The sequence below is a fragment of the Hemiscyllium ocellatum genome, chromosome 15 (assembly GCF_020745735.1).
Source record: "Hemiscyllium ocellatum isolate sHemOce1 chromosome 15, sHemOce1.pat.X.cur, whole genome shotgun sequence".
Taxonomy (NCBI): Eukaryota; Metazoa; Chordata; class Chondrichthyes; order Orectolobiformes; family Hemiscylliidae; genus Hemiscyllium; species Hemiscyllium ocellatum.
The window spans coordinates 18295466-18311614 of NC_083415.1; the positions used below are offsets into that span (position 1 = coordinate 18295466).

Sequence of the window (16149 nt, forward strand, 5' to 3'; positions counted from 1 at the left end):
GAGGAGGTGTGGGCGCAAGTTTTGCATTTCCTGCGGTTGCAGGGGAAGGTGCCGGGAGTGGAGGTTGGGTTGGTAGGGGGTGTGGACCTAACGAGGGAGTCACAAAGGGAGTGGTCTTTGCGGAATGCTGATAGGGGAGGGGAGGGAAATATATCCCTGGTGGTGGGGTCCGTTTGGAGGTGGCGGAAATGACGGCGGACGATACACTGTATACGGAGGTTGGTGGGGTGATAGGTGAGAACTAGTGGGGTTCTGTCTTGGTGGCGGTTGGAGGGGCGGGGCTCAAGGGCGGAGGAGCGGGAAGTGGAGGTGATGCGGTGGAGGGCATCGTCGATCACGTCTGGGGGGAGTCAGCGGTCCTTGAAGAAGGAGGCCATCTGGGGTGTAAGGTATTGGAACTGGTCCTCTTGGAAACAGATGCGGCGTAGACGAAGGAATTGGGAATATGGGATGGCGTTTTTACAGGGGGCAGGGTGGGAGGAGGTGTAGTCCAGGTAGCTGTGGGAGTCAGTCGGTTTATAGTAGATGTCTGTCTTGAGTCGGTCGCCCGAGATAGAAATGGAAAGGTCTAGGAAGGGGAGGGAGGAGTCTGAGACGGTCCAGGCGAATTTGAGGTCAGGATGGAAGGTGTTGGTAAAGTTGATGAACTGTTCAACTTCCTCGTGGGAGCACGAGGCAGCGCCGATACAGTCATCGATGTAGCGGAGGAAAAGGTGGGGGGTGGTGCCAGTGTAGTTGCGGAAGATGGACTGTTCCACATATCCTACGAAGAGACAGGCATAGCTGGGGCCCATGTGGGTGCCCATGGCAACTCCTTTAGTTTGGAGGAAGTGGGAGGATTGGAAAGAGAAGTTATTCAGGGTGAGGACCAGTTCAGTCAGTCGAAGGAGGGTGTCAGTGGAAGGGTACTGGTTGGTGCGGCGGGAAAGGAAGAAGCGGAGGGCTTTGAGTCCTTCGTGATGGGGGATGGAGGTGTACAGGGACTGGATGTCCATCGTGAAGATAAGGCGTTGGGGACCGGGAAAGCGAAAATCATGGAGGAGGTGGAGGGCGTGGGGGATGTCCCGAACGTAGGTGGGGAGTTCTTGGACTAAAGGGGACAGAACCGTGTTGAGGTATGTGGAGATGAGTTCGGTGGGGCAGGAGCAGGCTGAGACAATGGATCGGCCGGGGCAGTCAGGTTTGTGGATTTTGGGCAGGAGGTAGAAACGGGCGGTGTGGGGTTGTGGTACTATGAGGTTGGAGGCGGTGGATGGGAGATCCCCTGAGGTAATGAGGTTATGGATGATCTGGGAGATGATGGTTTGGTGGTGGGAGGTGGGGTCATGGTCAAGGGGGCAATAGGAGGAGGCGTCCACAAAGCTGGCGTTTGGCCTCAGCGATCTAAAGGTTGGTGCGCCAAACTACTACCGTGCCTCCCTTGTCTGCCAGTTTGCCCTACTACCATACATTTTGAATTCAAAGTCATTTTTTGTTAAACCTAAATGTATTAAACCAGATTACAACTTCACTTGGTCAGTCAGGCCAGAGAAATTTCATCAAGATAGTTTGGACAGCTATCATACTGCTATGCATCTGTGTCTATACTTCTCTGCACAGTTTCAATATTATTCTAAAATATATGAATGAATGAATGATTTTGGCATTAGGTGTACAGTTAACCACTTCTATAAAGTGGTGTGTAACTTTAATATAACAAGGTACCTTGTATTCTAAGGTATTCCAATCTATGTATCATTTAATCATGAATAATCATGCAAGAACGTACATTAAGTGGGAGAACTTACATAATTAAGCTGGTCATGAGCTTGGTAACTTGTGTTGTCAGCACTCAATTAAACAGAAATATTGAAAGGAAAGAAACTTGAAACTGGCTGAACAAAAACAATGAATACTGAATCTTAAAAAAAGCCATAGATGTGAGACTCAATCCTTACCATGTGCCAAGTAGTTAGAACCCTGCAACAACACATCCTTATGCCTGATCGTGTGAGTTTTCATCACTGAATCTGGTATGCATCCACCCTGTGGTCCCTTTGAGTACAACTCAGCTTCTGAGAAAATAGCAATTGAGGCCTCAGCAATAGTCACCGCTAGTGCTTGTACAGTCAATACTACTGGGCTATCACCCATTCAAGGTGGGCCTCTTCCCACTTTCAGCCTTGCGGAACCAAGACTTGTCCCACAATGAAAATAATATTGTTGTGTCTCTATGGAGCACCTTGGAACAGTCTGTCAACAGTACAGATACCATATAAATTCAAATAGAAGCTGATTGATAGTCTTGAGCGATTATATTTCAATGCAAGAAATACAGGCTAATTACTGTAGAATTCACAATTCATTCATGCAAGTTTATTTTATTTTCTTCACCCAATATAATCAATGGCATGTACCCAGTACCTGAAAACAGTAGTAAACAATAATCATATCAGAAACATATGAATTCATGGAGTTCAAGTTAAAAGATACATTTGGAGACATGATTACAAGAAAATGAATCACTTTTTGATCAAACCAGAGGCCATGATACAAACGGCATGTCGTGGAACCTCATGGTTTGTGGCAAGCATTGCGATCTCCCTCGACACTTTGTTCTTCTATTGGTGCATACTGCACCAGGTTTCAGTGTAATCTCATCCATTTTGCTAGTAAGAAAAAGGCTTCTAAATATCAAGATAAAATTTCTAAATATTTGCATAAACAATGCTTCCTGATCACATTTTATGCCCCTACATATAATCATATTAGTTACCTCTTTACCCATACCATGTCAGAGAAACAAGAATTTAGATTCTGAATGAGTGGAGACCTTTCTGTAAAATGTTCTGTCATAAGTATGTTTTAAAATGTGCTGCTAAGAAATTGTTCCCACGTTTAAAACCGGGACACAGTATTGACAACGTGGTTTGAAAATGAAGGCCAGAGGCTTCCCAGAAGTTAGGCACTGGTGTTCATCTAATATTGGCAAGTTTTGGGTGTCCTAATAGTACACTCAATGACCCTGTTTGAAATTGACTAGCTCAGGCATCCATGGTTTAAGCCCGGAAAAGGGAACAATGGCAAACAAGCATACTTAACTGGAGGAAGGAGGAGAATTTGTTTTCCTCTCATTCCATAGTAAGATGACTTTTTGCTGGTCTTCAACAGTTCTCTTCAAGAATCGCTGACTAAGCAGCGATAAAACTCAGAAAAACTGCCACCTTTTTAAACTCAATTTTGTCATCAGGTCCAAAATAAGATGTTGGACCACTGATTAGCAGATTTAAGAAGACTAACGACTGTTTGAGATGGTGGCCCAACCATTCTGAAATCACTGAGGGGTCTTGTGGTACAGTGGTATTATCTCTACAAGGATCTGTTTTGGGACCATTGCTTTTTGTTATCTTTATAAATGATCTAGAGGAAGGACTTGAAAGCTGGGTAAGCAAGTTTGCGGATGACACAAAAGTCGGTGGAGTTGTGGATAGTGAGGAAGGAAGTGGTAGGTTACAGCGGGATATAGATAAGTTGCAGAGCTGGGCGGAAATGTGGCAAATGAAAATCAATGTAGCTAAGTGCGAAGTCGTTCACTTTGGTAGGAATAACAAGATGATGGATTACTGGGCTAATGGTAGGCTACTTGGTAGTGTGGATGAGCAGAGGGATCTTGGTGTCTATGTACACTGATCTCTGAAAGTTGCCACCCAGGTAAATAGTGCTGTGAGGAAGGCATATGGTGTACTGGGCTTTATTGGCAGAGGAATTGAGTTCCGGAGTCCTGAGGTCATGTTGCAGTTGTATAAGACTCTGGTGAGGCCTCATCTGGAGTATTGTGTGCAGTTTTGGTCGCCATACTATAGGAAGGATGTGGAAGCTTTAGAACGAGTGCAGAGGAGGTTTACCAGGATGTTGCCTGGAATGGTAGGAAAATCTTATGAGGAAAGGCTGAGGCACTTGGGGCTGTTCTCATTGGAGAAGAGAAGGTTTAGGGGAGATCTGATAGAAGTGTATAAGATGATTAGGGGTTTAGATAGGGTAGATACTAAGAACCTTTTACCGCTAATGGAGTCAGGTGTTACTAGGGGACATAGCTTTAAATTAAGGGGTGGTAGGTATAGGACAGATGTTAGGGGTAGATTCTTCACACAGCGGGTTGTGAGTTCATGGAATGCCCTGCCCGTATCAGTGGTGAACTCTCCTTCTTTATGGTCATTTAAGCGGGCATTGGATAGGCATTTGGAAGTTATTGGGCTAGTATAGGTTAGGTAGGATTCGGTCGGCGCAACATCGAGGGCCGAAGGGCCTGTACTGCGCTGTATCCTTCTATGTTCTATGTTCTATCTGCGCCAGGAGAACTGGGTTCAAATCCCACCTGCCTCAGTGGTATGTAAGAATACCTCTGAACAGGTCGATTAGAAAATACCAAAAAAAAGCCTGAGGGACGGTTTTGCAGTGGTAGAGTCCCTGCCTCTGAGTCTGGTGACCTGGCTTGATGTCCCACCTGCTTCAATCGTGTATAATAGTGTCTCTGAACAGTTTGATGAAAGATATGTTCTCAAATTATTGATTGTCATCAAGTGCAGCAGAGTCTTCTCCAGTATGGCCCATCTTGAATATTTTAGTTTTTACTTTGAAAGTGGCTATGATGGTGACTAAATTCTGCCAAAATATTTCATAGATTAACCATTTTAAAAATGCACAATCATGAGTGAACCTGGAGATATATATTGTTCTGACAGTTGACTAATTTAGTTGACAAAGCATTTCTGATTGCACAGAATACTAAAAAAAATGAAGTTACATCATGAAACAGCACAAAATATGCAACAGAGTAGGTGAGAAGTAAATCACATTAAATATCCTTGGACAGTCATGTTTTTGAATCCTTTCACATCTTTCAACTTGGCAGAGTCAAAATCGACCATTAACTTCCGTGGGCCAGGTTTCGTTGGAGTGAATTCAAGTTGTAGTCTGAGTGTTTGTTTTGGCCCTATCTCATGAACTCTGAAACAATGTAAGAGCAATGGGATTTAGTAAATAATCTCTCAACAGGTTTTTGAAATCTTGAACATAATTAGATTAGCATTAATGCAAAGGACAAAAATATCAAATTCAAACCATCTCCAGGTTTCCTATTGACTAATTTAACAATGACAACTTTGGAGCATTGCTGCCTCACAGCACCAGACATCCAGGTGCAATTCCAGCCTTGGGCAACTGGCTATTGTGAGTTTGTACATCCACCCTGTGTTTGCACAGGTTTCCTCTGGGTGCTCCTGGTTCCTCCCAGAGTCCAAAGATATGCAGGTCAGGTGGATTGGCTATACTAAAGTGCTCATAATTTCCAAGGATATGCAGGCTAGGTGGATTAGCCATGAGAAATGCAGGGTTACAGGGATAGGGTAGTTGGAGTAAGTCTGGGTGAGATGCCCCTTTGGAGGGTCAGTGTGGGTTTGGATGGGCTGAATGACCTGCTTCCACACTATAGGGATTCTATGTTATGCTCAGTTCGTTCTGAGCATCTCAACATGTTGATCAATTTTGACCCACTCCTCAGAATTTATCAATCTGAGAGAGTTTTAATTGTTTTTAATTCTGTTTTGTTGCCATCCAGATTGACAGGGTTGTTAAGAAGGCATACAGTGCTTTCACTTTTATTAATAGAGGGATCAAGTTCTGGAACCATGAGGTTATACTACAGCTGTACAAAACTCTAGTGCGGCTGTAGTCTGGTCACCGCATTATAAGAAGAATGTGTTAGCTTTGGAAAGGGTGCAGAGGAGATTTGCTAGGATGTTGCATGTTATAGAGGGAAGGTCTTACGAGGAAAGGCTGAGGGATTTGAGGCTGTTTTCATTAGAGAGAAGAAGGTTGAGAGGTGACTTAATAGAGACATATAAGATAATCAGAGGGTTAGATAGGGTGGACAGGGAGAGCCTTTTTCCAAGTATGGTGACTGCGAGCACGAGGGGGCATAGCTTTAAATTGAGGAGTGCTAGATATAGGACAGATGTCAGAGGTAGTTTCTTTACTCAGTGAGTAGTAAGGGTATGGAATGCTTTGCCTGCAATGGTAGTAGATTTGCCAACTTTAAGTACATTTAAGTCATCATTGGACAAGCATATGGACGTGCATGGAATAGTGTAGGTTAGATGGGCTTCAGATTGGTATGACAGGTTGGCGCAACATCGAGGGCCGAAGGGCCTGTACTGCGCTGTTATGTTCTATGATCAAGAAGGTTTTAAACTGATTTGGCTGAAGGATGGGTCACAGAATAGATGTAAAGTTGGGAACAAGGCCCAACCAGATCTCGAAGGAATGTTAGGACAATCCAGTAGGTGGAGAAGACATGGCAAGGTAAGACACATTTGAAGGTCTAAAGTGCTAAATTGTATCTATTATTTCAAGGAGCTTGATTGGTAAGGCAGACGAGCTTAGAGTGCTGATCAGCACATAGGAAGATGATATTTCATGCAATTGCTGAGATATGGTTGAAGGAAGGGCAGAAACTTGAAAGGGTTCAGAAAAGATTTACAAGGATGTTGCCAGGATTGGAGATTTGAGCTATAGGGAGAGGCTAAATAGGCTGGGGCTGTTTTTCCTGGAGCATCAGAAGCTGAGGGGTGACCTTATAGAGGTTTATAAAATCATAGGGGATATGGATAAGGTAAATAGATGAAGTCTTTTCCCTGGGGTGGAGGAGTCCAGAACTAGCGGGCATAGGTTCAGGTGAAAGGGAAGGTGTCAAAGGGATCTAAGGGGCAACTTTTTCACACAGGGTGGTGTGTGCATTGGAATGAGTTGCCAGAGGAAGTGGTGGAGGCTGGTACAAGTGCAACGTTTAAAAGGCATCTGGTTGGGTATATGAATAGAAAGGATTTAGAGGGATGTGTGCTAAGTGCTGGCAAACGAGACTAGATTAAATTGGGATATCTGGTCAGCATGGACCTGTTGGACTGAGGGTTTGTTTCTGTTCTGTACATCTCTTTGACTCTCTGACCGTTAGCTCACCATTCCAGGGTATAGAAGGTTTAGGTACAATAGGGAGGGAAGTAAGAGAAGTGAGGCCATTTCATTATTGATTTAGGAAACCATCACTGCAGTACTAAGGAAGGATTTTGAACAAAGACCTTCAAATGTGGCCATCTGGCTGGAACATAAAAATAAAAAAGGTGTGAATACCTTACTGGGATTATACTACAGGCCTCCCAATAGTGAGAGGGAGATGGAGGAACAGATAGTTAGGCAAATCACAGAAAGGTGTGAGAGATGTAGGGTTATAGTTGGAGGGAATTTCGACTTTCCCAGCCTTAACCAGCATGATCTTTGAAACGATCAAATGGGGTGGAATTTTAAAAATGCATTTAGAAGAGGTCTTAGTGCCAGTATGTAGATAATCTTATTGGAGATGGGGCAGTGCTAGACCTAATCCTAGGGATTGAAGCTAGTAAAGTGGTTGAAGTTTCAGTGGGCAAGCACTTTCGTAATAGTGATCATAACATGTACGTTTCAAAGTCAATATGGAAAGGGATAAGTATAGTGCAGGTGATAAGTGTCTGAAATTGAGGGAAGGCCGTTTTCAATATCAGCAAGCACGATCTGGAGACATCAACTAGGAATGGTTACTTGAAGGTAAATCTACATTTGGAAAGTGGAAGTATTTTTAAAAATGTATTGTGAGAATCCAGGGCCAGTCTCTTCCTCTAAGAGTAAATGACAAGGGCAGCAGATCCAGAGAATGCTAAATGTCAAGGCCTAATGAGAACTTGATAAAAAAAAGAAGGAAACATATGTGTGGTATTGTGCATTGAAAACAGGAGAGGCCTTTCAAAAGTATAGAGAATGTAGAACATTACTTAGAAAGAAAATTAAAAGGGCAAAGGCAGGTGTATATAACATATCTCTGACAAATAGAATCAAGGAAAACCCCAAGGCTTTTTTATAAGTACAAGGTGACCACTGTATCTGTAGAGTCAGTTTCCGTGGTTTCAGTTACTTGCGGTTTACTGTGGCCCGAACATATTACATGGAACATTTGAGAACCAGGAACCGGGGGCTGCCGGGGAGATAAATTTGGCATTTAAATGAATAGGTTAGCTACTATCCGTGGTTTCGGGCTTCCACGGTAGGTCTTGAAACGTATCCCCAAGAGTACAGGGGGAGTGACTATATATCAAGAGTGCCAGGATTACTAGGGAAAGGGTGTGACCTATTAGAGACCAAAGTGTCAATCTGTATGTGGAGCCAGAGGACATGGGTGAGATCTTAAATGAATATTTCTCAACTGTATTCACAGAGGAGAAAGATATTGTATCTGGGAATCATCGCCAGGATGGTGACGTACTAGAAAACGTTAAGATTAACAAGGAGGAGGTTTTGACGGGCATATAGGTGCACACATCCCCAGGGCCTGACCATAAGTATCCCAGGTTGCACTGGGAGGCAACAGAGGAAATTGCTGGCTCTCTGACAGAGATACTTATTAGAGTGATGCTGGAAAAGCACAGAAAGTCAGGCAGCATCCATTGGAGCAGGAAAACTGACGTTTCAGATTTCAATGAAGCCATTGACATGCAAGGCTGGCCCAAAAGGTAAGAGCCCATGGAATTGAAGGCACGTTGGCACAGTAGATCCAAAACTGGCTTACAAGTAGGAGGCAAAGAGTGATGGTGACTGTGATTGGTGCTGGGACCCTTACAGTTATTTGCATTAACAACTTGGATGTGAGTATAGAGGGTATATTTAGTAAGTTTGCAGCTGACACAAAAAAATACTATTATTATTGATATTTAGGACTACATGATATTGATTAGCTGGTAAATTGGGCAGAGCAATGGCAGATGAAATTTAGTCCTAATAAGTGTGAGGTGATGCATTTTGGGAAGTCTAATGAGGGAAGAACATACAAAATGAATGGTAGGTCCCTGGGGAGTACTGGGGAACAAGCCCGTAGATCCCTGAAGATGTCAGGACAAATAGACACGGTGATGAAAAAGGCATACAGGATGAATGCCTTCATTTTTTCAGGGAGTAGAGCGTAGGAGCAAGGAAGTCTTGTAATAACTTCATAATACATTGGTTAGGCCACAGATGAATACCGCATGCAGTTCTGCTCACCACAATATTGGAAGGACGTGATTGCAATGGAGAGGATGCAGAGGGGATTCACCAGGATATTGCCTGGGATGAAAAGTCTCAGTTATGAGAAGAGACTGGATAGGTTGAGTTTGTTTTCCTTTGAGCAGAGGAGGCTGAAGGAGAATCGGATTGAGGTATACAAAATTATAACAGGCATAGACAGAGTAGATCATGATAATCTTTCTCCATAGCAGATGTGTGTATGACCAGAGGACATAGTTTATGGTGAGGAATAGGTGGATATCTGAGGAAAGGATGGTAGATATTCTTGAAAAATGTAAGAAATATTTGGATGAGCAGTTAAAATGCCAGAGCATATTACGTTATGGACCCAGTGCTGATAAATGGGATCAGTGTAGTTTGAGGTTTGTTGATCAGTATAGACATGATAAGCTGAAGGTTCTGTTTCTCTGCTGTATGATTCTGAAATTCATAAAGGAAAATGCATTGTGCCTTATGTGAAATGTTGCAGTGCTGCCCAATTGCACAGAGGTGCATGCATAAGTCATTGACAGATGTTAGAAGTAAAGAATCCACATCAGAAGTGTTGGAATGTTAAATGAGCACAGGGATATATGTGGATTTCCTGCTTCAGTTTATGCTGGACACCCAAATGGAGAAATACAAGAAAAAAGCTGACAGATCTTATGCTGGGATCTTCTTCATAGATTAGGCTATTTAAGATCTTGTAAGTACACTGTTGAAACCACAATATAAACAATGCCCTCTACCACAACCAGTCCCAGATCAAATATCATTTTCCAGTTAATATATACAAAATGAGTGCTATTCTCTGGTTCTAATATTGGCAGGTAGGAATGTTTCAACAGGTCACCTGGGCCAGGATATTTAAGCAGATTGATCTTACAGCAGGTATTGTACTCCCAAGCACTTTGTTTGTGCATATCAAAGTATTCTACTTGGAACTTGCATGGCAGTATTTCTCCGATAAAGTTCAAGATAGTCAACACCATCTAGAACGAAACACTCCACTTGATCAGCACTCTATATTCGATCTTAAATATTCACTCTGTCCTCACTGGCACATCACAGCTACAGTAATTATAATTTACTGGATGCACCACTGCATCTTGCCAAAGATTTCTTTGATAGTATCTCCTAAAACTGTTACCTCTAGCACTCAGTAGGACAAAGTCTATAACTGCATGGGAACACCATCCTTATTTGGAAATATATTTCCATTCACCATATCGTCCCCACCATATTTAGACTAGCTCAGTACCATTGCATGTCCTTTCCCAACCTCCACACTTTAACTTGTTAATGTTTTTCTGACTAGAACCCTATGTCATAAATCTTCTGCTTGGGTTCCCAGCAAGTTCCACTTCATCACGGCCTGTGGCTTCAGTAACCTACATTGTTCTTGATCCTACTTCTTTAGTGTTAACATTCTCTGTAACTTTCTTCAGTCATACAATAACTTTCCTCTCAAATTTTCATTTCAGCTCTTTCTGAGCTTTTGTGCACTGCTTTTCCTTTTAATCCTTATCAGCAGCAAAGTCTTCAGACCTTTTGACTTTGTATTCTGGCATTTTCAGCCCAAGTCATTTCATTTGTTCTCTTTTTAGCTTCTTTTTTAAAAACTGTCTCTTTGGTCAAGTATTTAGATGTTCTATCTAACATGTCTTTCTTAAATACAGCACCATTTTCTCCTTACAACTCTGTGAAGAGCTTTAGGCATTAAACAACAATATAAATGCAAGTTCTTCTCGTAAATGGCATTGTTCCAGGATTCAAGAAAGGATAACTTTCAGGGGTACGGAAAATCATTAGAGTAAATGCAATAGAACACCATATGGCCTGCCCATTCCACTATTCAATATGATCGTGGCTAATTTTGAACTTCAACTCCATTTGCATACCCCCTAATTTCCTGAGATGGCAAAGATCCCTCAATATTGCCTAAAGTATATTAAATAATGGAGAATCACCAACCCTCTGAAAAGAGAATTTCAAAGATGTACAGTCATTTTATTGAAGATATTCCTCCACATTTGCAGCCTCACCAAAGTATTTGTCCCTTTATCCTGAACTGTGTTCGCTTATTTCCCTAGCCAGGGGGAATGTCTCAGCATCTACATTTTAAATCTCCTTCTTAATCTTGAAAATTTCAGCAAGCTTATACTCAGTCTTTTAAACTTCAAGAAATGTACTCATCTCGGACAAATTTCTCAGCCCAGGAAACAGACTGGTGAACATTTACTGCATGTCCTCAACTCAGGTATACCCTTCCTCAAACATGGAAGTGGAAATTACACACAGAATTCCACATATGGACTCAACAAACCCCTGTTAAGTTTCATTAGTCCAATACTTAAATTTCTTAAACATGCCATTTGTTTTCTTAATTGCTTGCTGTATCTGCACACAAACTTTCAGTATTCTTTGCATGAACACACTAAAATCTTTGTATGTGTTAGCATTTACAAGTTTCATGATTTTTACAAACATATAAATTAGGAACGGGAATAGTCCATCACTGTCGCAAGTCTGCTCTATCATTGAAAAACATCATGGCTGATCTGATTGTAACCTCAACTCTTATTTTCCAACCTTACATCCTTGGGAGGGCTTCAAAACAGTTCTAACGGATTGGCCTTCTGCTATAACCATATTCTGGTTTGCTCCCACCCACTTTACAGTCCCAGTGCAGAATTATATCCTCTGATATTTTTCTGGGATCTACTGTGCATTAAAACAATCAGTCATTTTCTGAGAAGGGAACTTTTTTAAAAATCTGTACTTTCAGAGCATGAAAGGAGGTACAAATGTGCTGTGTAATACAAAAAATGGAAATTTGGCAAAAATTAACATGTTTTAGCAACCATATTTTTTTACTTACCTTGTCTGATGCATGCCATGAATTAGACCTAATCCTTCCACAGTGAAAACGCATTGGTACAATGAAATTCTCAGAGGGTTTGTCAAAATTATTTCTGCTTTCATCGGTCTGTTCAAAATAGGAGTACCCAGGAGCTGAGGAAATAAATCATCGTTTAATCCTTTGGTTAAATCTTATTATTCCAGATGTATGAAATAAGGCAGACTCATATTTATTAAAGAGGTGTGTTTGGAGCTGAACCTTTGGCAATCCCAAATGAAACAACATCCTAACCAAATGGCACTTAAAGTGAATGCTTTTCTCTTTAATTCCTCCCTTTAAAGATCAGAGTCACACAATATCAGGTTATAGGCCGACAGGTTTATTTGAAATTACAAGGTTTCAAGAACTGCTCCTTTTTCAGTGTTATCACCGAAAGCTTGTGATTTCAAACAAACCTGTTGCACTATAACCTGGTGTTGTGTGACTTCCGACCTTGTCTACACCATTCCAAAACTAGCACCCCTACAACATTCCTTTAAAGGAATATTGAGGAATGTTTTGCCATAAATTTGAGAACTCAAAGCTATATACCAACAATATATCTAGGATTGAATGCAGATAGTAGTTGGGTAAAGAGGTCTAAATTTTTATTTTGCAGCCTGTATTCAACATTAAGCTTAATCTACAGTTTAAATTCTGTAGTTGTCAGGCTGGACTAAAGTTTTAATAAAACTTCCAATGAAAGAAACAGCTTGAGAACCACTTGAAGCTGGATCTTCATTCAGTGAGTCAACTATACCTTTTATCCAAGGAGCATATAAAACTAGCCAACTTAGTGTGACTTAACACTTGTATGTGATTTCCAATTGAGTGCAGGAGTTGAGAAATTAAGGGAGTTCAGAGGAGAAAGAAAGACGTTTTTCATTACTTTTGCTTTTCCTAATTTTTTCAACCTTAGGAAATCATTTGTATATTTCTAGAGGAGAAGAAACAAACTATTTCATACTTGGTAATTGACTAAAGTTTATTCTATCCCTAAGGTTCAATATACAAAAACAACCAGTGGTACAGTTAACAAAAAGTATAAAAATGTAACTCAGTATAAAATTGAACAAGTTAATTGAGTAGTTTCCCAGAACATATTAAGAATTGCAGAAAAGTTATATGTTATGGCTGCAGCATGTGGGAGTCCCTGAATCCCATTATGGTCCAAAGCAAGCACATCTGCATTCAAGCAACTTTGGCTCAGAATTTATGAGCTGGAGACTAAACTATGGAGATTGTGATGCATTAAAAAGGGGGAAAGGTATCTGGGGGTGGGAGTTAAAGTGTTCAGCTAAGGGACAATGGGGTTGTTTATTGCGGATGTCCCAGAGATATTCTCTGAATTGATCTGCAAGTTGACATCCTGTCTCCCCAATGTAGAGAAGACCTCCCTCTTGAACAGTCCTACCTGTCCATCTTCCTTCCCACCTATTTGCGCCGACCTATCATGTTCACCACCGCCTTCATTTACCTGTCGCATTCCCAGCTAACTTGCCCCCAGACACACGCCCCCCATATATCCCTCAGCCCCCTTAGCCCACAAGCCTCACTCATGTTGAAGGGCCTATGCCCAAAATGTTGATTCTCCTGCGCCTCAGATGCTGCCTGACCGGCTGTACATTTCCAGCACCACACACTTCGACTCTGATCTCCAGTGTCTGCAGTCCTCACTTTCTCCTACATGGACAGAGAGGGCAGGCCCACAGAATTCCTAGCTCTTACAATTGTCTAACAAGTTTGAGATCCTATCAGTTTGTCTGGATGAGTTTGAAGGATATGGGAAGAGAGATTTTGGGGAAATGTGCTAATCTTTGTACAGGAAGCCAATCAAGAGGTGGGGGAGGGGGGGAGCAGGAGTTACAAGGAATGTTGTGATAGTAGAGGACAGTGTAGTGAGGGACCTGACACTATTTGTGTCAGCAAAGCATATGGGGCTAGATGGTTGTGTAGCCTCTCAATGTCAGGATATCTGTTTATTGTTGTAGAATAATCTGAAGTTTCAGGAGTAGGATGCTATCTTTGTGGTCCACGTAGGCAACAATGATTTAAACTAGTCTAAGGAGGAGATTCTAGATAGTCATAACAAGGACTATTACATCAAATAAAGAACCAGAACATCAATGATCATAATCTGAACTGAATAGTGGGGTTGAGAGATCAAATGTAAGAAGATTAGGTAAATCCAAGGTTTACCTAAGGTGGAAAGTTTTACTATGGGAACTTTTCGGAGACAGTGAGGTCTGTAGATGCTGGATATCAGAGTTGAGAGTGTGTTGCTGGAAAAGCACAGCAGGTCAGGCAGCATCCGAGGAGCAGGAGAATCGACGTTTCAGGCCGGAGACCTTCATTAGGAATGGGAAGTTTTGCAGTAAAGGAGGAAGGATCTAAACATCTTTCTGCAGTAAAGAATTCCACAGATTGACTACTCTTTGATCAAGAAAAAATATCCTAATTTTTTTAAACAGGTGACACTTTACTCTGAGGTTATGATGATAGACAATAGACAATAGACAATAGGTGCAGGAGTAGGCCATTCAGCCCTTCGAGCCTGCACCACCATTCAATATGATCATGGCTGATCATTCCTAATCAGTATCCGCTTCCTGCCTTATCTCCATAACCCTTGATTCCACTATCTTTGAGAGCTCTATCCAACTCTTTCTTAAATGAATCCAGAGACTGGGCCTCCACTGCCCTCTGGGACAGAGCATTCCACACAGCCACCATTCTCTGGGTGAAGAAGTTTCTCCTCATCTCTGTCCTAAATGGTCTACCCCATATTTTTAAGCTGTGTCTTCTGGTTCGGCACTCACCCATCAGCAGAAACATGTTTCCTGCTGCCAGAACAACTTCTCAGTATTTGACTGAAAATGTGGTGGACTCAGATTCAATTGAGACCTTGGATGATTATTTGGATAGAAATAGCATACAGGGACATGGGGATAAAGCAGGAGATTGGCAGTGCATAATGATGCTTGTTTGAAGAGCTGGTGCAGAAGGGCCTTCTGTACTGTAATAATTCTACGATCCTGTAAATATGTGGTGGTGGGCGGGGGGTTGATGAGGAGCTAAGGGGCCTCCCATACTGTAATAATTTGATGATCCAGTAATTATGTGGTGGTGGTGGGCTGAAGGCCTCCTGTACTGTCGTAATTCTATGACCCTGTCATTAAGTGGTGGTGGGCTGGAGGGTATATGAGGGGAAAGACTGCAGCTTAAAATGTCAGTTGGGACAACTTTGGAAGTGAAAAGAATGCCACATTGACTTCGTGGAATAATAGAAAATGGCTGGAGGAAACGAATGGCTGGGAAATTCCTTAAGCTACTTCTGATCCCTGGGAAATCCTTTTTCAGCTTAGTTTGTCTGCAAGCACTGAGTGTTAGCCAATTAATCATCAGTGAAAATAATCCAATTAAGCATTAGGAAATAATATAAAGCTAAGGTTGAAAATCATTTAGCCCAATAATATTAGGTAACCATAGAGAGACAACTGAAATGTAATGTAAAGTATGGGTTATCTACTGAGATGAACAATTCAATTGTAGTTTTAATCATGAAAATGCTGTAGATAGTGTTGCTTCAGATTATTACCTGAATATCAATATCAGGATTGATCACAGAAAGATCTTTCGTTCCCAAAGCACTTGTGTGTGTGACTGAGTCATTTGCCAAAGCAGTCAGCTTGATCAAATGGTGATTTTCAATATAATCAGCATAGTCTGAGCAAGGTATTTGTAGAACCACCTTCTCATCTGAAAAAAATTCAATTTGAAAACAAGGAATAAATTAGAAATTTGCCAAAGGATTTTCTATGGAATAGTCCTTTTTTTGAATATATGTAAAACAAAATTCCACTATGGAGAAGTGCCACTGAAATAATTAATAGAAGGTTGATGAAACTGAAAAATATAATAAAACAACAAGGTTTTGAGTGAAATTATGGATATTAAGGCCATGATGTGTGCAAGTACCATCACCAGAGACAATTGTTTTTTTTATTCAGTCATGGGATGAAGGCATCACTAGCTCGGCCAGAATTTGTTGCCCAACCCTAATGGTCTCTAAGAGTTCACCACGTTGCTATGGATCTGGGCTCACATGTAGGCCAGACCAGGTAGAGATGGCAGGTTCCTTTCCT

At 41.6% G+C, this 16149-nt stretch overlaps 1 protein-coding gene across 3 annotated transcripts in view; it reads right to left on the bottom strand.

Moving 5' to 3' along the window:
* Positions 1-2340: 2340 nt before the first annotated feature.
* The window catches only part of LOC132822902 (protein-glutamine gamma-glutamyltransferase 2-like), a 42475-nt gene continuing 28666 nt past the window's right edge, over positions 2341-16149 (bottom strand). For all 3 annotated transcript variants that reach the window (XM_060836299.1, XM_060836298.1, XM_060836300.1), the window contains 3 exons: positions 15603-15763; positions 11984-12117; positions 2341-4986 (listed from right to left, as the gene is read on the bottom strand). In XM_060836299.1, coding sequence (XP_060692282.1) covers positions 4830-4986; positions 11984-12117; positions 15603-15763 — 452 coding nt within the window. In that variant the 3' untranslated portion in view covers positions 2341-4829. The remainder of the gene's footprint in view (positions 4987-11983; positions 12118-15602; positions 15764-16149) is intronic.